Source organism: Sander vitreus, chromosome 17 (assembly GCF_031162955.1).
Source record: "Sander vitreus isolate 19-12246 chromosome 17, sanVit1, whole genome shotgun sequence".
Classification (NCBI taxonomy): Eukaryota; Metazoa; Chordata; class Actinopteri; order Perciformes; family Percidae; genus Sander; species Sander vitreus.
In genome coordinates, this window is record NC_135871.1 from 32,586,954 (window position 1) to 32,611,991 (window position 25,038).

The window sequence follows — 25,038 nt, forward strand, 5'->3', positions numbered from 1 at the left end:
ATTTTTTGGGAAGAACATGATAGTTTCTGGGGTGTAATCAGTAAATGAACCAGAAGATCTCCCTCATGTGTGTGTGTGTGTGTGTGTGTGTTTAACAGCAGATGGCACCCCCACTGGGAGTATTTCTGTCCCACAATGCACCGGGGTTCAAACATGTCACACATTACTATCAGTGGAGAGTAGACACACTGCAGCTATTAATACCCTCGCTCTATCTATCGCTCCGTTACATTTATCTACCAGCCCCACAAACACTCCCATACCTCCACACATCAGCCCCACAAACACTCCCATACCTCCACACATCAGCCCCACAAACACTCCCATACCTCCACACATCAGCCCCACAAACACTCCCATACCTCCACACATCAGCCCCACAAACACTCCCATACCTCCACACATCAGCCCCACAAACACTCCCATACCTCCACACATCAGCCCCACAAACACTCCCATACCTCCACACATCAGCCCCACAAACACTCCCATACCTCCACACATCAGCCCCACAAACACTCCCATACCTTCACACATCAGCCCCACAAACACTCCCATACCTCCACACATCAGCCCCACAAACACTCCCATACCTCCACACATCAGCCCCACAAACACTCCCATACCTCCACACATCAGCCAGCTGCTTGACGTTAACGGACTTTCTTGTTGCTTATTGTCACTGATTCACTTTTTTAACCTTATTTTCCAACGTTCAATTTCAACGTTTTAAAAACTTTTTCGTTGCATGTACTCATGAGGCTCAGTCCTTGCCTCAGCTGCCACGGGTTCGATTCCGACCTGTGACCCTTCCCTGCATGTTATCCCCCTCTTTCTCCCCCCCTTCCTGTCTTGAGCTGGCCTTTCTTCTAAGTCTGCGTTCACACCGTCCTCCTTTGGTCTGTTTAAAACCAACCCCGAAAAATGGTCCGTACAAAATGTCGGAAAAAGCGACAACATTTTTGAAAAAAAAGCCCAAAAAGTTGAAGCCCCCCCCCCCCCGCTCCCCCCTCGCCAAAAACCCAGATAAAACGGCAACGAGCAAGTTTGAAAAAGTGTCAAAAGAGTTGATAAAACACGGTGAAAAGGTTTTCAAAAATGACAATAAAGTATAAAAAGCCGAAAAAAAAGGCCGAACCCGACCAAAACACGATATCGAACCCAACCGAACACGATACCGAACCCGATACCGAACCCGATACCGAACCCGATACCGAACCCAACCGAACCTGATCCCGAACATCGATACCGAACCCAACCGAACACGATACCGAACCCGACCGAACACGATGCGAACCCGACCAAACACGATACGAAACCCGACCAAACACGATACGAACCCGACCGAACCTGATCCCGAACATCGATACCGAACCCGACCAAACACGATACCGAACCCGACCGAACACGATGCGAACCCGACCAAACACGATACCGAACACGATACCGAACACGATACCGAACACGATACCGAACCCGATACCGAACCCGACCGAACCTGATCCCGAACATCGATACCGAACCCAACCGAACACGATACCGAACACGACCAAACACGATACCGACCGAACACGATCACGAACCCGGCCGAACCTGATCCCAAACCCGGCCGATCCCGAACCCGACCGAACCCGACCGAACCTGATCCCGAACCCGACTGAACCTGATCCCGAACCCGGCCGAACCCGATCTCGACCGAATCCGATCCCGAACCCGGCCGAACCCGATACCGAACCTGGCCGAGGGGGGGTGGGGGGAGGGTTCATGGTGTAAGCAGTATTTTGTGTATTTTCTATAATAAGAACCTGATCCCGAACCCGACCCCGAAAGTTTTAAAAAGTGTCAAAAGAGTTGATAAAAACACGGTGAAAAGGTTTTCAAAAATGAGCCAAAAGGTTGAAAAAAAGCGACAATAAAGTATAAAAAAAAGTGTCAAAAATAATCAACAAAATCATCGGCAGAAAAGTTGGAAAAAGTAACAAATGTTGAATAAAAAAGGATCAAAAAGTTTGAAAAAAACGGAAATTATGTCGATAAAAATGTAGAACGCGCCAAACAGCTGAAATGGTTCCTACGGCACCAGACTGGTTCGGTCCAATGAGTTAACGTTTGAGAAGAGTCTCACCGTCCTCGTACGGCGTGTACTCCACTCGGTAGGTCCCGTCTCCCTTGTCGGTGATGTAGGCGTCCGTGTTGGCGCCCGACGGGTTGGAGATGGGGGCTTTGATGCGGCCGCCGCCGCTCCGGTAGTGCGCCCGGGCGTCCACGGTGAAATGTGTGGTCACTTCCCTCAGGACGCCTGCAGACAGGAAACAAACGTTAACCTTTAATATTCTGGGAATGTATTATTTAACGTTAGTGTATTAGTTCATCACTGAAGCAGCTAATGCTCATGTTGACTGTGGAAAGGTTCTGATAACCTTCAAGTTTCACCTGCAACAGCTGGGCTTCGCTGCTAGGTCTTAGGAACCCGACAGAACCTGATACCGAACCCGGCCGAACCCGATACCGAACCCGGCCGAACCCGATCCCGACCGAACCCGGCCGAACCTGATCCAGAAACCGGCCGAACCTGATCCCGACCGAACTTGATCCCGAAACCGGCCGAACCTGATATCGAACCTGACCAAACCTGATACCGAACCCGATACCGAACCCGGCCGAACCCGATCCCGACCGAACCCGGCCGAACCTGATCCAGAAACCGGCCGAACCTGATCCCGACCGAACCTGATCCCGAAACCGGCCGAACCTGATATCGAACCCGACCAAACCTGATACCGAACCCAACCGAACCCGATACCGAACCCGATACCGAACCCGACCGAACCCGACCGAACCTGATACCGAGCACGACCCCGAACCCAATTCCAAACCTTGGGTTCATGGTGTAAGCAGTATTTTGTGTATTTTCTATAATAAGAACCTGATCCCGAACCCGGCCAAACCCGGGCAAAACCCCGCCGAACCCGATACCGAACAGAACCGAAGAAGGTAGGGAAGGAAAGAAGGATAAAAGACATAAGGCAAGGATGGAAAGAAAAGGAAGGAAGGAATAATGGAAGAATAAATAAGGAAGAACAGAAAAAGTGACGGATGGAAATAAGAAGTAAGAAAGAGAGCACGTAAAGGAGGAAGGGAAGGAAAGGGATAGAAGGAAGGAAGGAGGATTCAGTTTCCTGTCCCAGAGGAGAGAAGAAACTAGAAAATATTCACATTTAACAAGCTGACATCACACAAATTTACCTGTTTTATCATAAAAAAATGACTCAAACTGATTCACTGATTAACAAAATAGTTGGAGATTAATTTAATAATTGACCACTAATCTATTATGACCTCGTCCCTCCGCATGCAGCTGAAAATAACATCAAGAAAAGCAACAAAAACACCAAGAAAAGCAACAAAAACGATGATAAACGTCAACAAAATGTGTATCGTGAACTTCTATTTGCCACAGAGATTTATTTCTGCAATAACCCCAAAACAATCTCGTTGGCTTTTTGTGGATGGAACTAACTTTGCAGCTCTGATGCAACATCTGCATCTACAGGATAACCAGCAAACAATGGAGTAAATGTCCATCATTAAACAGACCAGGCTGCACATCTGGGAGTTTACATGGTGTAACCCTTGTGAACCCGGCCGAACCTGATCCCGAACCCGACCGAACCCGATACCGAACCCGACCGAACCTGATCCCGAACCCGACCGAACCTGATCCCGAACCCGAACCCAACCGAACCCGATACCGAACCCGGCCGAACCCGACCAAACTCGATACCGAACCCGATGCGAACCCGGCCGAACCCGACCAAACTTCGATACCGAACCCGATGCGAACCCGATCCCGAACCCGGCCGAACCCGACCAAACTCGATACCGAACCTGATCCCGAACCCGGCCGAACCCGATACCGAACCCGATACCGAACCTGATCCCGAATCTGGCCGAACCCGATACCGAACCTGATCCCGAACCCGATACCGAACCTGATCCCGAACCCGGCCGAACCTGAACCTGATCCCGGCCGAACCCGATACCGAACCCGACCGAACCCGACCGAACCTGATCCCGAACCCGACCGAACCCGATACCGAACCCGACCGAACCTGATCCCGAACCCGACCGAACCTGATCCCGAACCCGAACCCAACCGAACCCGATACCGAACCCGGCCGAACCCGACCAAACTCGATACCGAACCTGATCCCGAACCCGGCCGAACCCGATACCGAACCCGATACCGAACCTGATCCCGAATCTGGCCGAACCCGATACCGAACCTGATCCCGAACCCGATACCGAACCTGATCCCGAACCCGGCCGAACCTGAACCTGATCCCGGCCGAACCCGATACCGAACCCGACCGAACCCGACCGAACCTGATCCCGAACCCAATAAACCCGGCTGAAGCCTGCTGCTTTTATCTGTGGTCAGAACAATCATACTACTACATACTACGTCTCCTGACTGTGTAAGCTGAAAATAACATCGAAAAAAGCAACAAAAACACCAAGAAAAGCAACAAAAACGATGATAAACGTCAACAAAATGTGTATCGTGAACTTCTATTTGCCACAGAGATTTATTTCTGCAATAACCCCAAAACAATCTCGTTGGCTTTTTGTGGATGGAACTAACTTTGCAGCTCTGATGCAACATCTGCATCTACAGGATAACCAGCAAACAATGGAGTAAATGTCCATCATTAAACAGACCAGGCTGCACATCTGGGAGTTTACATGGTGTAACCCTTGTGTTGTCGTCCCCGTCGATCATGCAACGTTTGGGTTTTCTGGGTCAAAATGTAAAATGTTTCTGTCAATATTTTTGTCCGCTTTTCTGACGTTTCTTTAAGCTTTTCCCATGTTTTTGTCACTTTTCCTGACGTTTTTGAAGATTATCCTGACATTAATCTCACTTTTACCAATGTTTTTGTCACTTTTTCCGATGTTTTTGTCACTTTTTGGAAGTTTTTGTCACTTTTTTCCTAGTTATTTGTCACTTTTTCTGATGTTTTTGTCACTTTTTTTCCTACATTTTTCAACGTTCTATTATAAATTTTTCTTTACATGCTATAAAACTGAATAAAACACCAAAATTCAGTGAAAGTAGTGAACTGATTATTTACTTAACTTGTGAAGAGCGTTGCATATAGAACAATCCACATTATTTTGTTTTAAAATCTGGTTGAAAGAAACCCAAATATCTGATATAGAAACCTTTTGAAAATGGGTCAGATTAGACCGGAGGACACCAGGAGGGTTAATAACTAACACTTATATATAAGTAAGTATTTCTCCCGTCACAGAAACCTAAACCTTTCGGCTTCTAACGATCACAATAAAAATGTAATGAGAAATGAGAAAAACGATTATGTTGCACATTACGTTTTGCAGTAAACTTATTTTAAACTCTTGTTCTGAATGAAAAGAAAAAAAAGTCAACGGGAAAAGTATTAAGGGTAGTTTCACAGTTTGGTGTTTTCACTGTTGATTAAAATAACAAAAAAATGCAACATCTTTCCAAAAGTCAACGAGTAATCGTGTTAAATAATCGTGATTACAATATTGACCAAAATAATAATTGTGATTATTTTTCCCATAATCGAGCAGCCCTACAGAAACCACCGAGCGCATGTTAAACCGCTAAGCTAACGTTACCTTGTGTCTTTAGCTGCAATCTACCAGCCGCTAAACAAACTTTACCCTGTGTCTTTAGCTGCAATCTACCAGCCGCTAAATGAACTTTACCCTGTGTCTTTAGCTGCAATCTACCAGCCGCTAAATAAACTTTACCCTGTGTCTTTAGCTGCAATCTACCAGCCGCTAAATGAACTTTACCTTGTGTCTTTAGCTGCAATCTACCAGCCGCTAAACAAACTTTACCCTGTGTCTTTAGCTGCAATCTACCAGCCGCTAAATGAACTTTACCCTGTGTCTTTAGCTGCAATCTACCAGCCGCTAAACAAACTTTACCCTGTGTCTTTAGCTGCAATCTACCAGCCGCTAAATGAACTTTACCCTGTGTCTTTAGCTGCAATCTACCAGCCGCTAAGCTACCCTGTGTCTGTTTTATTTTTCGGACCCGTTGTTGGGTAAAAAATACTTCTGCCAGACTCACCTCGGGGCTCCACTCCCGGCCCGTGGACCTTCACGCCGCTGGTGTCCACTGCTGGCTCCACCGTCAGCCGTATGGGGAACTTTGGCACGGCGTGTCCTCCGTACTTGATGGTGATGGTGTACATGCCATGGCACTGCGGGATGTAGGTGATGGCGTACGTCCCATCACCGTTGTTCTGCACGTGAACTTCTGCTCTGGCTCCGGAGTCAGAGACGATCTCAATGGTGAGCTCCGCCTCGCCGGCTTTGGAGCAGTCCACCGTGAAGGATCCGTCCTCGTTGACCTTCCCTCGCTCCAGGCCTGGCCCGCTGGCCGTCACCTTGCCGGGGTCGAACGCCGACTGGACCACGGCCTTGAAGGGCGAGCCGGGGATGTGCTGCTCTGCAAACAAGATGTTGATGGCGTACTCGCCGGGCTCGGTGGGCAGGTAGGACACGGAGCAAGACCCGTCACCATTATCCTGGCATTCGATCTTGGCCTCGCAGGGTCCCTCCACCGTCAGGCCCAGACCGCCGGTACCGGCGCCCTTTGTGTCGATGGCGAAGGGCGCCGGTTTACCCACAACACCCCCCTGAAGGCCGGGACCGTAGGCTCGAACCTGGACGGGAAACAGGCGGAAAAAACGAGACACAGGTAGGGCTGCACAATTAATATATAAAATATGGACTAGTGCAATATCCAAATCGCCGGGGGGGGCAAAATATGTGTCAAACTACAAATCGTATCGTACAGACTAAAGAAAACGTCTTTGTTTTGTATAAATCCTTGCTAAAATCACACTATAATCATTTAAACATTGTTTTTATTTTAATATTTGTCTCTGAGAATAACGATACAAAAATGATCCATTCCCTTAAATATCGTGAATCATATCGCAATCGCAATATAAGTCAAAATAATCCCAATTAGAGAGTTTCCTCACATCGTGCAGCCGGAGACACAGGCACAAATCTTAGAAGAAGCTTTCAGGAAAATGTCTTTAACCCTTTCAACTCTGCGATAGAAATAAATGAGTATTTCTGCTTATTGTGATGTCATTTCCTGGAATTTCTTCAAATGCGTCATATCCCGAAAATCAGAACAACCTAAACTAAAAGATTATGTAAGTAAATAAACCATAATAATTAATAAAAGTACAAAAATTGTGTCATAAATAAAACAAAAAATAGAAAAACCAGACGTGTTTTCCCCGGTATTTACGGGACGATACTCACTAGTTATCAGCCTATTTTAAACCGGTCGTTACGTAACGTGATGACATCATCACGAGCGTAGAGCGTAATGACGTGAAACACAGAAGCCTTAGCTTACTGCGGAAAAAAGACTTAACTCTATAGCTGTTATGGTTTTTATTTTAGATCCCTTTAAACCGGATGATGTAAGCCAAACTGTGGTCTGCGGACCACTAGTGGTCCGTGAGGGTACTGCAGGTGGTCAGTGGAAAAGCAAAATAAGATAATAGTTTTTTAACCTTCATTTTACCAGGAAATTACCATAAAAATTAAGTATATGTATATTGATATAACATTTTCATTACTGTATAGATGTAATACTCCATTGCTATGGAAAAAAAACCCTGTTGTTCAAATGAACCTGATTATGCCCTCTGGCGCTTGAGTAAATAAAGCCTACGAGCCTGTTGATGCGATGACCAGTTCTAGTTTTAGTGCTAGTAGCCTATTAATTAAGAGGTGAGGATTAATTCAGGTAGGACTGTGTGGAGACATATTTTATTATGTGTATTATGAGGTGGTCCGCGAAAATTCTTGATTACAAATAGTGGTCGATGTAAGCAACACGTTCACTCACCTTTGAAGGGTCGGGGGGCATGACGCCCTCCACCGTGAACGGACTTCCAGGGATGGGGTTTCCGTCGTAGCTGACGTCCACTCTGTACTGTCCTTCCTCAGGGGGAATGTACTTCACTGTGTGCGCCTCATTGGCTGTGCCCGACTCCAGCTTGCAGGGGATTGGTCGGCGTGACGGCGAGGTGATCTTGACGTCCAGTTTGCCCTGACCTCCAGCCTCGCGAGTACAGACGGTGAACTCCTCGTCCTTCCCAACGTCCACCTCTTCGATTCGCACACAAACAAAGACACAATTAGGATGTTTAGTTAGTGCTGAGTAATACAGTGGCCGAGACAGCTCAACACAAATACAAAAGCTACAACACAAATATTTTAATTAACTAACATTTATGTATAAGTAAGTATTTCTCCTGTCACAGAAACCACTGAGAGCATGTTAAGCCGCTAAGCTTGTCTTTAGCTGCAATCTACTAGCCGCTAAACTAACGTTACCCTGTGTCTTTAGCTGCAATCTACCAGCCGCTAAGCTAACGTTACCCTGTGTCTTTAGCTGCAATCTACCAGCCGCTAAGCTAACGTTACCCTGTGTCTTTAGCTGCAATCTACCAGCCGCTAAGCTAACGTTACCCTGTGTCTTTATCTGCAATCTACCAGCCGCTAAGCTAACGTTACCCTGTGTCTTTAGCTGCAATCTACTAGCCGCTAAGCTAACGTTACCCTGTGTCTTTAGCTGCAATCTACCAGCTGCTGAGCTAACGTTACCACACATACAAACGCTTCAACACAAATACAAAAGCTAGCTACAAAAGCTGTTCCACTTTCCCATAAGTACATTTTTACTGGCCCCTACCAAATTGTTTGTCAGGACATTTGTTAGTCTGAACTCAACCTGAACTTGACTTCCTGTTTGATAAATGTTTCCTCACTTCCTGCTTCTTCCATCAGTGCGGACACAGCCGTACTCACTGTTGTTCAAACCCTGAACTTTGACCTTGTTGAGGTCCAGCGGGGGTGCCACGCTGATGTTGAAGGGACTCTTGGGGATGGGGTCTCCGCCGTGACACACAGTGACAGACATGTTCCCCTGAAAGAGAGACACCAACTACAGTTAGCACCAGCTAAAGCTACAACTACCAATTACTTTGGTTTCTTAACGTGTTGAGAGGAATGTCAAAAAAAGTGTCAAAAAATGCTGAAAAAGTAAAAAGAAAGAGCATCAATAATTTAGGGAAAAAGCGCCAAAAACAGTGACAGAAATGTTAAAAATAAATTAAATTGTTTTTGAAAAAAGTGCCAAAAAATGTAGAATAAAAACACTGAAAATAATAAAAACTTTGAAAAATTAAAAATAAAAAAAAAGCGCCACGAATAAGGAGCGAAAAGCGACAGAAAATGACGAAATAACACAAAATAATAGCAAAAAAAGCAACAAATATGTCCGAAAAAGTGCCAAAAATGTTTTATTAATGGATGAATCTTTGCAGCTCGTTATAAACGCTGTGAGTCAGAGAGTCGTCTCGCCTGCTGGACGGCGGTGTAGCGGACGGTGTAGGAGTAGTCGTGGTTGTCGATGATCTCGAAGTCTCGGACGGCTTCGCCTTTAGCCGCGCCGGTGAAATGAACCTCTGGTTTGGCTTTGCCGGCTCCCTTTGTGTAGATGGTGAAGTGAGTCGGTTTGCCCACTTCAACTCCTGCAGACAGAAAACACAGAAATACAAATAATCTGGAGCTGTTTATACAGCTGTAGTGCCACGCTCCCCCCTCTCATTCCCACCGCTCTGGTGTCCCCTCTCATTCCCCCTGCTCTGGTGTTTCCCCCTCTCATTCCCCCTGCTCTGGTGCTCCCCCCTCTCATTCCCCCTGCTCTGGTGTTTCCCTCTCATTCCCCCTGCTCTGGTGTTTCCCCCTCTCATTCCCCCCTGCTCTGGTGTTCCCCCCTCTCATTCCCCCCTGCTCTGGCGTTTCCCCCCCTCTCATTCCCTCCCTGCTCTGGTGTTTCCCCTCTCATTCCCCCTGCTCTGGTGTTCTCCCCTCTCATTCCCCCCTGCTCTGGTGTTCCCCCCTCTCATTCCCCCTGCTCTGGCGTTTCCCCCCCTCTCATTCCCCCCTGCTCTGGTGTTTCCCCCTCTCATTCCCCCCCTGCTCTGGCGTTTCCCCTCTCATTCCCCCTGCTCTGGTGTTACCCCTCTCATTCCCACCGCTCTGGTGTTTCCCCCTCTCATTCCCCCTGCTCTGGTGTTTCCCTCTCATTCCCCCTGCTCTGGTGTTTCCCCTCTCATTCCCCCCTGCTCTGGCGTTCCCCCCTCTCATTCCCCCCTGCTCTGGCGTTTCCCCCTCTCATTCCCCCCCTGCTCTGGTGTTCCCCCTCTCATTCCCCCTGCTCTGGTGTTTCCCCCTCTCATTCCCCCCTGCTCTGGTGTTTCCCCCCTCTCATTCCCCCCTGCTCTGGTGTTCCCCCTCTCATTCCCCCTGCTCTGGCGTTCACCCCTCTCATTCCCCCTGCTCTGGTGTTGCCCCCTCTCATTCCCCCTGCTCTGGCGTTTCCCTCTCATTCCCCCTGCTCTGGCGTTTCCCTCTCATTCCCCCTGCTCTGGTGTCCCCCCTCTCATTCCCCCTGCTCTGGTGTCCCCCCTCTCATTCCCCCTGCTCTGGTGCTCCCCATCTCATTCCTCCTGCTCTGGTGTTACCCCCTCTCATTCCTCCTGCTCTGGTGTTACCCCCTCTCATTCCCCCTGCTCTGGCGTTTCCCTCTCATTCCCCCTGCTCTGGTGTCCCCCCTCTCATTCCTCCTGCTCTGGTGTCCCCCCTTCTCATTCCTCCTGCTCTAGCTCAAAACTCAAACGCTTAAAAACCAAAACTTAGCGGTGGAGAAGTAGCCTAAATACTTCTTCAACAGCTGGCAATCATTAAGTTTTTCAAAAGCACAAATTACTACATGCATTTCCAGAGCAGAAGCCAGTACATTTGGTCACACAAATAAAGACGTTTACGAGCACTAATGAACGAACTCAGGAGCACAAATCACTAAATGTCTGTGGTTTTTAATCATTGGACAGCGAGTTTCACTCACTTGTAAACACATTACTGTAAGTACTTCCAGAGCACAGTATTTTCCATCCTGGACTCTATGTCTCCATGTTTCTGACAGGGTCCAGGTTCAAAAATACTGATTACTGTTACTTTTTCATTTGTGTGCACACATACAGTAGTTTGTGCTGTGCAGAACAGGAAGATGATCTGAAATCAGTTACCTGTCTTGCTGAGTCCAGGTCCCTCTGCACGGACTTTAGCTGCATCATGGGAAGGGTCCACCTTTATTCTGAAGGGGCTGATGGGAATTTCCTGTTGTAACATCAAAGATAAGAGGTTTGTTAACGTCTTGTGACCCCTGAGATCCTTGTTGTTGAACCCCACTGTTGTTGATCTGTTTACAGGAAGGTTTCCAGACTCACCTGATCGGCGAACAGCACCATGATGGTGTACTGCCCGGCTCCCGGAGGCGTGTACTTCACCGTGAACGTGTCGTTGTCGTTCTTGATGATGTCAAAGTCGATGTCGGCCTCCGCTGGACCGACGACGCCCGGCGCACACTTGATCCCGATGCTGACGTCGCCTGCAGACAACATAAAAGGCATCATAAACTCACTTCATATCACAATGCATCTATGTCCCTACATTCTTACATATTGGAAACAAATATGAACCAGAATCTGTAACACATTTATTTTACCTTTAGACTTGCAAACGAGCTGGATGCCAATATTCAACTGTAATATCGTTGAGACAGATTGTACTTTTTGGAGAAACGCAACCAGACTTTAGCAGCTTTGACAGCGATTTGAAAAGGAAATACCCCCCCACCCCTCCAAACCCTGCTGCCATGCACATATTTATATTTAATTTATATTACTCAAAACCACCTTCTGTAAACCAACTGTGTACTACTGTCTAACCTGCACTACATTTACTGTCCTGTCTGTACTACTATGTATATCACGTCGCACTTTTCTGCTCTTTTGGCACTTCTGGTTGGAAGGAAACTGCATTTCGTTGTTGAAGTTAACTAATCTAATTCAAGTCAATGCTTGATAATCCCCCCCCCCATTAGAACATATGTATGAAGGCGTGTCCAACCCTGTCCTGCCTCGCTGCAGTCCACAGTGAAGTATGTCGGCTCGTTGGCCTTCAGTCCCGTCTTCTCCACACCTGGACCGTAAACCTTCACGTTCTCTGGATGGCTGCCCTCTCCGATCAACACCTGGAGGAGAGGAGGACAACCGTCGTTCACACGGAATAACGTTGAGGAGGACAACCGTCGTTCACACGGAATAACGTTGAGGGAGGACAACCGTCGTTCACACGGAATAACGTTGAGGAGGACAACCGTCGTTCACACGGAATACTGTGGGAATTATGTCCAAAATAAGGCCCTAAGGCCAGTCTAGTCTTGCTCCAGTTAATTCCCACGTCAGTGTGTGTGTGTGTGTGTGTGTGTGTGTGTGTGTGTGTGTGTGTGTGTGTGTGTGTGTGTGTGTGTGTCTCTGTGTGTGTGTGTGTGTGTGTGTGTGTGTGTGTGTGTGTCTGTCTGTCTGTGTGTCTCTGTATATGTGTGTGTGTGTGTGTGTGTGTGTGTGTGTGTGTGTGTGTGTCTGTCTGTGTGTGTGTCTCTGTACGTGTGTGTGTGTGTGTGTGTGTGTCTCTGTGTGTGTGTGTATATGTGTGTGTGTTTACCCTGAAGGGGCTGTTGGGAACGTTGACCTCTCCCCAGGTGATGATGATGGTGTGTTTGACAGGTTTGGTGGGAATGTAAACGCAGAAGAAGGTACTGTCTCCGTTATCAGTGATCTGGATGTTGATGGGGAAACCCTCGGCATCCTGAAAGCACAAACACACATTTCACTTATCTCCAATTAGTCTGGATCAACGGGAGTACATTTCAGGGATAAACTTTCCCCCTCTCTGTGTTGTCCAACTCCGTTCTCTTCAGGAGTCAACAACAACCTCGAGGCCAGCAAGCTACACGCTGAAAATATCAAGTTATGAAGAACATTTGGACGCTGCAACAAGTCAGGTCTGCTCGGTTCTTTCAGGGAATGATTGTAAAGATGTACAACAGATTACATTTCTTCTAACTGGGAGGTTTTATAAAGAATATGTTAGATCATTTCCTCTCTAACTGGGAGGTTTTAATAAGAATATGTTAGATCATTTCCTCTCTAACTGGGAGGTTTTGGGACTGATTGGTGGGATTGCTGAGGACGAAGTACACACAGAGATACACTGGTAAGAGCCAATGAGGTTTAACCATGTATCAGCTCATTTAATACCTCACGTTACTGGATTGTGTCAACAGCATATGTGGAGAGAAAAAAGTCAAAATATTTTTTCTGAATACATCTGGCGACAAAAAGGCGTCAAAAAGGTGATGAAAAAGGCGACAAAAAAAGCTATAAAAAGGAAAAGAAAAGGCGCCAACATATCAGCATCAGAGAAAGCAACATGACTGAATCTGTGAGTGTTTACCTGAGCGTAGAGCTTCAGCTCTCCTCTGCCGGCTCCGTCTGTGTCGATGGTGAAGTCTGCGGGTTTGTTGACGATGCAGCCAAGCGGCTCCAGACCAGGACCGTAACACTTCACCTGAAGAGAAATATAAAACATGCAACATGATTAACCACAAAACATTATGAGCCCTCAACGGCTGCTCAATTGCTACAGAAAGTAAAGCATGTCTGCACAATGGAGTATATGAGCCCAGCTGCAGCTATAAATGGATATTGAATAGAAACAACAGTAGAGAGTAGTATGTAGAGACAACAGTAGAGAGTAGTATGTAGAGAGACAGCAGTAGAGAGTAGTATGTAGAGAGACAGCAGTAGAGAGTAGTATGTAGAGACAACAGTAGAGAGTAGTATGTAGAGAGACAGCAGTAGAGAGTAGTATGTAGAGAGACAGCAGTAGAGAGTAGTATGTAGAGAGACAGCAGTAGAGAGTAGTATGTAGAGAGACAGCAGTAGAGAGTAGTATGTAGAGAGACAGCAGTAGAGAGTAGTATGAAGAGAGACAACAGTAGAGAGTAGTATGTAGAGAGACAGCAGTAGAGAGTAGTATGTAGAGAAACTACAGTAGAGAGTAGTATGTAGAGAGACAGCAGTAGAGAGTAGTATGTAGAGACAACAGTAGAGAGTAGTATGCAGAGAGACAGCAGTAGAGAGTAGTATGTAGAGAGACAACGGTAGAGAGTAGTATGAAGAGAGACAACAGTAGAGAGTAGTATGTAGAGAGACAACAGTAGAGAGTTGTATGTAGAGAGACAACAGTAGAGAGTAGTATGTAGAGAGACAGCAGTAGAGAGTACTATGAAGAGAGACAACAGTAGAGAGTAGTATGTAGAGAGACAGCAGTAGAGAGTAGTATGTAGAGAAACTACAGTAGAGAGTAGTATGTAGAGAGACAACAGTAGAGAGTAGTATGTAGAGAGACAACAGTAGAGAGTAGTATGTAGAGAGACAACAGTAGAGAGTAGTATGTAGAGAGACAGCAGTAGAGAGTAGTATGTAGAGAGACAACAGTAGAGAGTAGTATGTAGAGAGACAACAGTAGAGAGTAGTATGTAGAGAGACAACAGTAGAGAGTAGTATGTAGAGAGACAGCAGTAGAGAGTAGTATGTAGAGAGACAACAGTAGAGAGTAGTTCTCACATTTTCTGGGAAGACGTCGTTGGCAGCAGGGAGGATGTGAGCCATGAAGGGACTATCCTTAATGTCTTCGTCGTCACAGATGACGTGCACGGCGTAGTCGCCCGGTTCGGTCGGCCAGTATCGAACATCACACGACCCGTCACCTTTATCGTCACACTCGATCTTTGCCTGAGACGGACCCTCGATGGAGAAACCTGCAGACCGCCGGTGACATGCCTTAATACACCTTTTACAGACAAAGGGTCCTATTTTAATGATCTGAGGTCACGGCGTGAAGATCCTGGAGCAGGTGTGTTTAGGGCGTCCTAATCCACTTCTGCTAGTTTGACGGCAGAAAAAAGGGTCCGTGTGCCGGGGTCATGGTTCTAAAGGGTTGACCTTAGTGTCTTCATTAATCAGAGGTGTGTTTTGGGCGTAACATGTAATCAACCAATCAGAGATCATCTCCCATTCCCTTTAAAAGCCAGGCGCGTTTGGACCTTGGAGCATTGCTGTTATGATGGAGGATCTGCACCGTAATATTTGTATTTGTAATCTTCTGCATGTGTGTGTGCTGCTGTGCGTCCCTGTGTGTGTGTGCTGCTGTGTGTGTGTGTGTGTGTGTGTGTGCTGCTGTGCGTCCCTGTGTGTGTAACAAGCATAGTGTGCACGTGCTGTGCACGAGCCTAGGAGCATTTTACTAATGCTCTGTTAAAATAACAATGAAATGCTGCGTTATTGACTTTAGACCAGGTTTTTGTTGGTCAATGGTGCCATCACTTCCCACTGCCTCAAGATAGCAATACTCCCAGAATGCACCTGAACACATCTCCCTGTAAGACCAGCATGCCCAGAATGCACCTGAACACACCTCCCTGTAAGACCAGCACGCCCAGAATGCACCTGAACACACCTCCCTGTAAGACCAGCACGCCCAGAATGTACCTGAACACACCTCCCTGTAAGACCAGCACGCCCAGAATGTACCTGAACACACCTCCCTGTAAGACCAGCACGCCCAGAATGCACCTGAACACACCTCCCTGTAAGACCAGCCATGGGCCACAGATGGGTTCAGGTGCATTTGTTATTTAAACGACGTGGGCGCTGGAAGGGAAACTGACAACTGGGTCGGTCCTAAACTAGCAAAGACACTTGTGTCGGGGCTTTGAGCCGCGCTGCGCCGGGTGCGAGATAGGAGCCCAAAGTATTAAAGTGTGTCACAAGAGAAACATGGGTTAAATAAGACAGGTGAGTGTTTCTGATTGGTCCTTGGTGTTGTTGTGTGGTTGGGACGTACCGAGCGTTCCCACCTCCGTGCCAATAGCCTCCACCACAAAGTCGGCACTCTTCCCCACCATCCCCGTCTCCAGACCGGGACCCCAGGCCCGCACCTTCTGGGGGCCCGCCTCCTCGCTCACCTGGACCTCAAACGGACTGAAAACACACACACACACACACATTTTAACCATTTATTTATGTCCAAATGAAGAAAAATAGTACAGGGACACAAATATTACGAAAGCAGTACAAAACTCATGGACCAGTGGCATGCAGCAGGTCTTCACAATAACACTTAACAAGCACAATACTCACTTCTTAAGGGTATAAGTAGCAACGTCTCCGCCATATGTCGCGGCTGCCAATAAGAGCAGATATAGCACAGTACTTTGCAAGCTGTTTAGCCTCTTTTTGGCCATCCCAACTTGTTGCAGCCCTCTTACTACCAACCTGTGTGTGTCCTAGGCTACCAAATATAAAAACTAGTAGTCTGCACCTACAGCCCAGCTCTGAGAGGGTGTTTAGGACTGGCTGGTATTTAACTACCCTGGTGTAGAAAGCCTCCTCCATGCTGGAATCAAAGCTGCAGCCTCCCTCCAATGCACACCTTACATCCGGAGCGATCCCGTAAGTAGAACATCCTCGATAAAGATTAAACTAAAACTAACACAGATAATAAAAGGATCTGACTGTCTCACCTGCGTGGGATGCTGTGTCCTCCCCAGCTGATGGTCACCATGTATTTCCCCATCATGATTGGGTAATAATTACACTCGAAGATCCCGTTTTCCATCTCGATAACCTTCACCGGCTCCTCCAGGCCCTCTGGATACAAAACCAACACTTCATCACTGAGTCCGGGACAAGACTTATAAATATATATATATATATATATATATATATATATACACACACACACACACACACATCACAGTACTGCACTATAGTGTTTCACAAACAGGTTTTACTTAAATCTTTATAAATACTATTTAAGTAGATTGTACATTTTTACCACTTGTTTATCTGTTTGTACATCCTTTCCTGTATTTCTTTATCTTTATTTTTTAATAGCTGTTCTTGTGTTCTATCCTATTAGGACTCAAGTAAAGTACCTTAACATTTGTACTTAACGGTCCACTGTGTAGGAATGTCTCCCGTCCAGCGGTGAAATTGTATTTAGCATTCAAACCAATAGGTCTCTCTAGCTCGCTTTTACAAATGCGTGCTGCCTCTACGGTAGCCCTTATGTACCAAGAAGCTATGACAACATGTCTTCCAACTTTCGCTTTTTTGGAGACGAGGACTCCTTCTCCTGTGTCTCGGCATGAGTCTGATCCTCCATTATGAGCTAAAGGGCGGTGACGAGCTCCTCCCACTGATCTCCGTCTCCGTTTCAGCTGGTTTCAGTCACGTGACGCTGGCTCTGAACGAGAACGCGTTGTGGACTAGCTAGACAGGTCGGCTAGTGCTCTATGTCCCTCTCAGCGATTGTAGTTTTTCCAAATGGCGGAACGACGTGGAAGCCTCCTTGGACTTGCCCGTCCGATGGAAATACAGATAAGAAATTCTTCGCTTACGAGGGTAAGTTAGCTCATTGGCAGAGGTCATTTTACACCAACGAGGTCATATTTATGAATGAAGACATTGATTTTAGCTAATAAAATACTTCAGACACTACACAGTGTACCTTTAAGTACAGTACTGGAGTAAATGGTAAAGGTGGTCCCTTACTTGGTCCCTTCACAGTGACTTTGAGCTCTCCGCTGCCGGCTCCTTTAGTGTAAACTTTAAAATCGGCCACTTCTTTGACCCTCAGACCCTTCGGCTGCAGACCTCTGCCCGCCGCTCGGCACGCGTTGGGATTACAGGCTGAGGACCAATCAGAAGGAGACGTGGGATGCTGGTTAGACTGAGAGATGATGTTGAAATGAAACTAACAAACATTCACGCAAACACACTCCTCTGTGCCTGAGTAGCTGAACACTGAACGCTAACTTAAAGGGTAACTGGTGTTTCTTCAGCCTGGACCATATCTCCCTGTGTTGTTGGTGTTGTTGTTGCTGTTGTTGTTGTTGTTGTTGTTGTTGTAAGTGACTGATGGGAACAACAATCTCTGAAATTGGTCGAGTGTGTCTGTGTGTGTGTGTGTGTGTGTGTGTGTCTGTGTGTGTGTGTGTGTGTGTGTGTGTGTCTGTGTGTGTGTGTGTGTGTGTGTGTGTGTGTCTCTGTGTACGTGTGTGTGTGTCTGTGTGTGTGTACGTGTGTGTGTGTGTGTGTGTGTGTGTGTGTGTGTGTGTGTGTGTGTGTGTGTGTGTGTGTGTGTGTGTGTGTGTGTGTGTGTGTGTGTGTGTGTGTGTGTGTGTCTGTGTGTGTGTGTGTGTGTGTGTCTCTGTGTACGTGTGTGTGTGTGTGTGTCTCTGTGTACGTGTGTGTGTCTGTGTGTATGTGTGTGTGTGTGTGTGTGTGTGTGTGTGATGTGTCTGTGTGCGTGTGTGTGTCTGTGTGTGTGTGTGTGTGTGTGTGTGTGTGTGTGTGTGTACATAAAAGGAAAACATTTTGTGTTCAGTGTGACGGATGATAAAAATACTTCATAAATCAGAGTCAGCGTGGACCGAGTTTAAAGTCGTCTGAGACTAAATATAAACCTAACTGAGAAGCTTTAACGGCTCTAATTCTGACTACTTTAATCCTAAACACACACACACACACACACACACACACACACACACACACACACACACACACACACACACACAGTGTATCTCTGTTAGAGAAGCAGTTTGCTGAGGCTGAAAGGAAAAAGCAGCAGAGTAGAATCAGTCTGGAGGAGCTGCGGTGTCGTGACTTCAACACGTGAAAAACAAAGATCAAACATTCATAAATACTTCTAGAACAATCCGCTGTATTATTTGCAGGTAGAACAGTTAAAGCTGAGAATTTGACATTCATTTACAGTTTTGTACCCAAACAGACGAGATGCAACATTGAAAAGAGTGAAAAAAGGAAGTGAAGGTTATTAATGTTTGTTATGAGGAAGAGATGTGAAGCAGATGATGATGATGATGATGATGAAGAACATGGGAGGCATTTCTTTCTAATGTGTACATTCTGTATGAGTTTTTTTCTGTTTTCTCATTAGTTACTCTAACGGAAGAGTTAATTAAACAGAGGGAACTCAAACGATCATGTTTTGCAAAGTATTCTGCATAAAAAAAAAATCAAAAAAGAAGTGTTTGAAAAGATGCTGATGTTGCCTCCAGGTGTTTCCATAAAGTGACCACACACACACACACACACACACACACACACACACACACACACACACACACACACACACACACACACACACACACACACACACACAGAGACACACATACACACACACACACAGACAGACAGACACAGACACACACACACACACACACACACACACACACACACACACACACACACACACACACACACACACACACACACACACACACACACACACACACACACACACACACACACACACACACACACACACACACACACACACACACACACACACACACACACACACACACACACACACACACACACACACACACACACACACACACACTTGAAAACCTTCTCTGGATGTCAGTAATCTACTGTATATCTCTCTCTGTGTGTCTGTTCTCTTTGGGAAACAACAACAAACCTCAAGGCTGAAAATGTCAAGTTTTAAAGAAAGATTTTACGGCAACAAGTCCGGCCTGCTTGGTTCTTTTGGGGAATGATTTGTAAGATTTACAAAGAACATGTTTAGGGCATGTCGTCTCTAACTAGGACGTTTTGGGACTGATTGGTGGGATTGCTGTGGACGAAGTACACACGGAGATACACTGGTAAGAGCCAATGAGGTTTAACCATGTATCAGCTCATTTAAACAGCTCACGTTACTGTGTTGTGTCAACAAATGCACGACTATACTCGGCCTGATGATTAATCCAGAGAGGACTCCACACATCCACATTCACTCAGTTTCTGTAGAAGAATATAAAGTAAAGCTGTTCAGAAGGAAGCAGGTGCTGCACATGCTGTAAAGCAGGTAAACCCCGTCCAGAGGGGTCAGAGGCAGGGATGGTTTTGAGTTGAGGTGGAAGGAAACCAGGCTAGCGCAGGCAGGCTCCAGTCACACCCCCGCCCCCAGACTGTACTAACTTGGTCGCCTGGGTTTGGGTGGTGTTGGAGGGGGGGCTCTCCTTGTCTTGTCTGAGGGTGCGGACTGAGGTACAACCTGCACCGGAGACCCAGTAGGCGGGATGCTCTGTGAAACTGAAGGAGGGAACAACAGTGATGATATATTTGTAAATAGGCAGAAAGGGGACAGAGACCTCCAGAAGTCCAGACGAGTAGATGGTAGGACCCGCAGACTGCCAGGCCGCCGGACCAACAGGCAGAGATGGGACAAGGTAAGGTTCTGCAGGTCAAGAGTTCTCAAGTCGCTACCACTTTAGTCAAGTTTACACTGACTAGTCAGAAGTCAAGTCACTATCCGAGAAAGGCATGTCCCAAATCAAGACTGCAAGTCCTTAATCAAGTCCCAAGTCAAAGATAAACTAGTCTCCACTTAGATCCGACTGGGGCAGTCCAGGGTCAAGTCAAAAGGTAAGAAAGGCAAGTCCCGAATCAAGATTAGCAATCCGCAATCTTCGGTATTGCCAAAGTCCATCCATCTTTTCATCCATATTATTAAGTCCAGTTAAAGATTGACAAGTCCTAAGTCGAGGCTGGAAAGTTTACTTTCAGAGAGATGCTGAAGTCCAATCTAAGTTTAGTCAGACAAGATCCCAAGTCAAAGACAGGTAGTGCCAAAGTCCATTCATCCTTTCATTCATATTATCAAGTCAAGTCCAAAATTGACAAGTCCCAAGTCAAGTTCTAAGTCAAGTCAAAACAGACAGGTTCAAGGTCCAGTCCCAAATTGAGATAGGCAAGTACTAAATCTAGGTACCTGTCATGAACAAGCTCAAAGTCCAGACAAAACAACAGAGACCAAGTCCCAAGTCACAGCCTAAGTAAAGGCCCAAGTCAAGGCAGTGTGTCACAGTCAAGACAAACAAGTCTTAAGTTGAGTCCTAAATCAAATCCAAGTCCAGTCAGACAAGATCCCAAGTCAAAGACAGGTAGTGTGAAGTCCATCCATCCATATTATCAAGTCATGTCAAAGATCAACAAGTTCCAAGTCTCAACTCATCTCCTAAGTCAAGTCCCAAGGTTTAAAAAAATGAATTTCAAAGAGATTCGGAAGTCCAATCTAAGTCCAGTCAGACAAGATCCCAAAAAGTCACCCAAGTCTCATTCCTAAGTAAAGGCCTAAGTCAAGACAGTGTGTCTCAATGGAGACAAGTCTCAAGTCAAGTCCTAAATCAAATCCAAGTTTTATTAGACAAGATCCCACATTAAACAAGCCAGCAAGACGAGTGGAGCACCAATGATATTACCAAACGCTGCAGCCCAAACCTTGAGAGCTAACAGGTTCAGCCAATAAAACCCAGCGAGCAACAACTGTCCTTTCAGACTTGGACTCAGACTGAACTACAGATTTGAAAGAATTATTATAGAAATCAAAAACTTTTACTTCTTTAATCCGTCAGTCTAGACATCAGATTTCAATGTGAGACTCTGATGAGATGTACATGCATTAGACACATTAGGTACCAAGTCAGATTCTGGTTAATGTTACATGGAAATGAATTGTGAACTGTTTAAGGAACAAGAATAGGAAGTGACAATGTGCAGTCTGTCAAACCTACCCTCTGAGATGTTGACAGTGAAAGGGCTTCTGGGAATCTGCTGCCCAGCAAAGGTCACGTAGACGGTGTGAGCGCCCTCCAGGATGGGAACATAGGTGCAGCGGAAAATACTGTCGCCTCTGTTCTCCAACACAATCTCCACTGTATCCCTGCGACCATTTGAATCCACAATGATAACGCCCACGTCTCCAGCACCCGCCCCTGGAGAACGGACAGACGGACAACAAGACTTTCAAACACTTAACCCTCCTGTTGTTTTTGGGTCAAATTTGACCCGTTTTCAAAGTTTCTTTATCAGAACATTTGGGTTTTTACAAGGAAATTGCCCAAAAATAACACGGAAGGTTACATGAAAGTAAAATTAAGGATCAGTTCACTACCTTTACTGAATATTGGGTGTTTTATTTAATTTCATAGCATTATTATGACTAAACTTTGACAGTCTGTGATTATCCATCAACATACTCTGATCTTAAATATTAGACAAAATAATGCATACTTTCTGCTTTTTTTTTTTAAACTCAAAAGTTAGATATCATTTCATATAGGCTACATGAGGTTTATTGGCCATAAATTCCAAAAATGAGTGAAAAAATAGTAGTAATAAGTTGCCGTTAGTGTACAGTATACTGGTGGAAGTGGGAAATAAGTGCAGAAAATGTTGAAAAATGCGACAAAAACGTTGCAGAAAAACATCTAAGAGACAAAACCGTTTAAAAAAGCGGCAAAATAAGTGACTTAAGTGTAAAAAAAAAGTGTTCATTTTCAAATATATTATATATTATAGTAATATATATCAGACAGACGGTTGTAACTTTGAGAACTAACACATAACTGAACTGGAACATCTGTGGTAACACAGAAGTCTAAATGCTTTTACATTTGGACTTAAGCTTGATCCTGACTGGGATCATTTTTTATTTTTGGAAGAGGGAGCAGTCATGTAGTCATGTATGATCATGTGCTTCCTGTTTTATGATGCTGCATTGTATTAGTCTGTCTTTATTTTTTGTTGAGTTCTGGGGTTTTCCGTTTTTTCCTGTATGTACATATTCTTGAGTTTGTGTTTGTTAAGTTTTATGTATTTTAAACGCCCATCTAGGGAAAGGCATTGCCAGTTAGCTAAGGCTATAAATGCTGTGGTGTGTGGCAGAGGTTTATGCAACATATGTCACTACACACTATACACAAATAAACATCTAAATAAACCAAATTCTGGGAAAATATCACTGATTAGAAAAAGATCCCGGAGACACAAAGGAAGCGTTATAAAGATATAAAGGTCCTACGTCTCTTTTGGTTGCATCTTTTAGTATGCAAGTGCCTAAACCTGCGATGAAGTGTGTGTGTCTGTGTTTCTGATTACCTGCAGTGTAAATGTCAAAGTATGTAGGTTTGTTGGCCACATTTCCCGTCTGCTGCAGTCCTGGCCCGCGGGCCTGAACTCTGGTTGGGTCGCCCATCGCCTTGGAAACATTCACTATGAAGGGACTTCTGTTGATGTCCTGCCCAGCAAACAGCACCTTCACCTGGGAGGAACAGCGATAGGACATGTAGCAAGATAGCAGGCATCAACTAGAGATGGTCCGATACCATTTGTTGCTTCCTGATACCGATTCTGATACCTGAACTTGCGTATCGGCCGATACCGAGTACTGATACCAGTGTGTCATACATGTTATTATGTTTTAACAACTGTATACTACTATCTCTGTATAGATGATATGATGTATAACAGCTGTATACTACTATCTCTGTATAGATGATATGATGTATAACAGCTGTATACTACTATCTCTGTATAGATGATATGATGTATAACAGCTGTATACTACTATCTCTGTATGGATGTGATATTATTGTGATGAACACCCAGAACTTTCTGTTATTCTCCAGTTTGTCAGTCAGTTATAACGGAGAAATAACATAAATAATCTCCTTTAACGTAAATATTCTTTAGGGCTTTATTACGTGGTATCTGATCGGTGCATTAACTCCAGTACTTCCTGATACTGATACCAGCGTTTTAGGCAGTATTGGAGCCGATACCAACATCTCTAGCATCAACTATTTACTATTGTGTTTGAGATACTGTGGGTATTTCATGTTTTGCTGTATTGTTGTGTGTCTTGTCCTTATGTCTGTCTGCTGGCTGTACAAACAGTTTCCCCTCGGGGACAACAGAGTTACCTTGACCTTGACACGCAGGCCTGTCAGAGCTTCTGATAGTACGGTTAAATGTCATCTCTAATCTCTAGTAACTGACGCATCTGTTCTGTTGAATGGGTTTCAAGAAATGTAAATGGACTGTATTTATAGAGCACTTTTCTAGTCTTAACGGCGACTCAAGGCCAGTGGTGGTCTCTGTGATCTGCAGGTATACGCAGTATACCCACTGAGAAAGCTCCAGGATTTCCATATACCCTCTTAAAAATGCCCAATGACACAACAACATACTTTCCATTATATTTCTGATATATTTTGAATGCTCATCTGTGTTTTCCTTCTTCACATCAGGCTAAATAAAGGGATTTCCTCCGTAAACTGGTGCAGAAAAGTGTATCAGAATACAGGAAATTAAGTCTTCTGGACCATATATATATAAATATATGTATATACAGTACAGTATACACACTACAATACATTAGACTACACCACTGCTCAAAGCACATTCACCTAGTACAGGAACCATTCCCACACTGTGGCCGAGGCTGCCGTACTCATCACATAAACATTCATACACCGATGGCAGGTCGTTATTTTCGGCTTTACAAGCATATTTTGCTAAACTTGTAATTTTCAGCATGTAGTTTGGTAGCTGGAGAGTTGTTGTTGTTGTTGTTGTTGTTGTTTCCCGTAGTGAAGGGATTCTGAGAATGGTAACACACAGAGAGTAGAAGGAAATTTATCCTGGAAATGTGCTTCCGTCACTCCATGTTATCCAGACCTATTATTATTATTATTAATATACACGTATGAAGATATTTTGCATTTGGACTCTTCAGTAATGATTGTACTCTGTCACTAGTCTAAAAGTATCTTCATCAAACTCCCGTCTGTCACTGGAACGAAATGTCTTCAGCTTTTAACAGCTGCTAATATTGTCAGACCTAAACCTGCCGTCCTGAGCCAAAAGATTAGGTTGGTGTACAAATACTTCTATAATCTAGTAGATGTGTTATTGTCAGTATTAAAGTGGTATTCCCTGTATAATGTATAGACTCAGGACACACACACAGTTAGCTTCAGCTTTGATTACCTTATAGCTCAGGAATATGAGTCTCTGTTTTTCTGTACCAGTCGGTGAAGTGGAACGGGAGGAGTGGCTCTTGGGTTAGTGTGTGTGTGTGTGTGTGTGT

General features: G+C 45.3%; 1 protein-coding gene across 1 annotated transcript in view; it reads right to left on the reverse strand.

Annotated features, from left to right (window-relative positions):
- LOC144532097 (filamin-C-like) overlaps positions 1 to 25,038 on the reverse strand; it is a 93,737-nt gene that overhangs the window by 43,590 nt on the left and 25,109 nt on the right. Inside the window, exons 8-24 of the mRNA XM_078272645.1 lie at positions 23,046 to 23,208; positions 21,680 to 21,880; positions 20,085 to 20,198; positions 17,625 to 17,762; positions 16,592 to 16,718; positions 15,913 to 16,049; positions 14,634 to 14,827; positions 13,459 to 13,572; positions 12,667 to 12,810; positions 12,070 to 12,193; positions 11,388 to 11,548; positions 11,187 to 11,277; positions 9,457 to 9,626; positions 8,902 to 9,019; positions 7,937 to 8,199; positions 6,128 to 6,725; positions 2,126 to 2,299 (exon numbers count right to left, since the gene is read on the reverse strand). Of these exons, the coding sequence (XP_078128771.1) occupies positions 2,126 to 2,299; positions 6,128 to 6,725; positions 7,937 to 8,199; positions 8,902 to 9,019; positions 9,457 to 9,626; positions 11,187 to 11,277; positions 11,388 to 11,548; positions 12,070 to 12,193; positions 12,667 to 12,810; positions 13,459 to 13,572; positions 14,634 to 14,827; positions 15,913 to 16,049; positions 16,592 to 16,718; positions 17,625 to 17,762; positions 20,085 to 20,198; positions 21,680 to 21,880; positions 23,046 to 23,208 (3,031 nt within the window). The remainder of the gene's footprint in view (positions 1 to 2,125; positions 2,300 to 6,127; positions 6,726 to 7,936; positions 8,200 to 8,901; positions 9,020 to 9,456; positions 9,627 to 11,186; positions 11,278 to 11,387; positions 11,549 to 12,069; positions 12,194 to 12,666; positions 12,811 to 13,458; positions 13,573 to 14,633; positions 14,828 to 15,912; positions 16,050 to 16,591; positions 16,719 to 17,624; positions 17,763 to 20,084; positions 20,199 to 21,679; positions 21,881 to 23,045; positions 23,209 to 25,038) is intronic.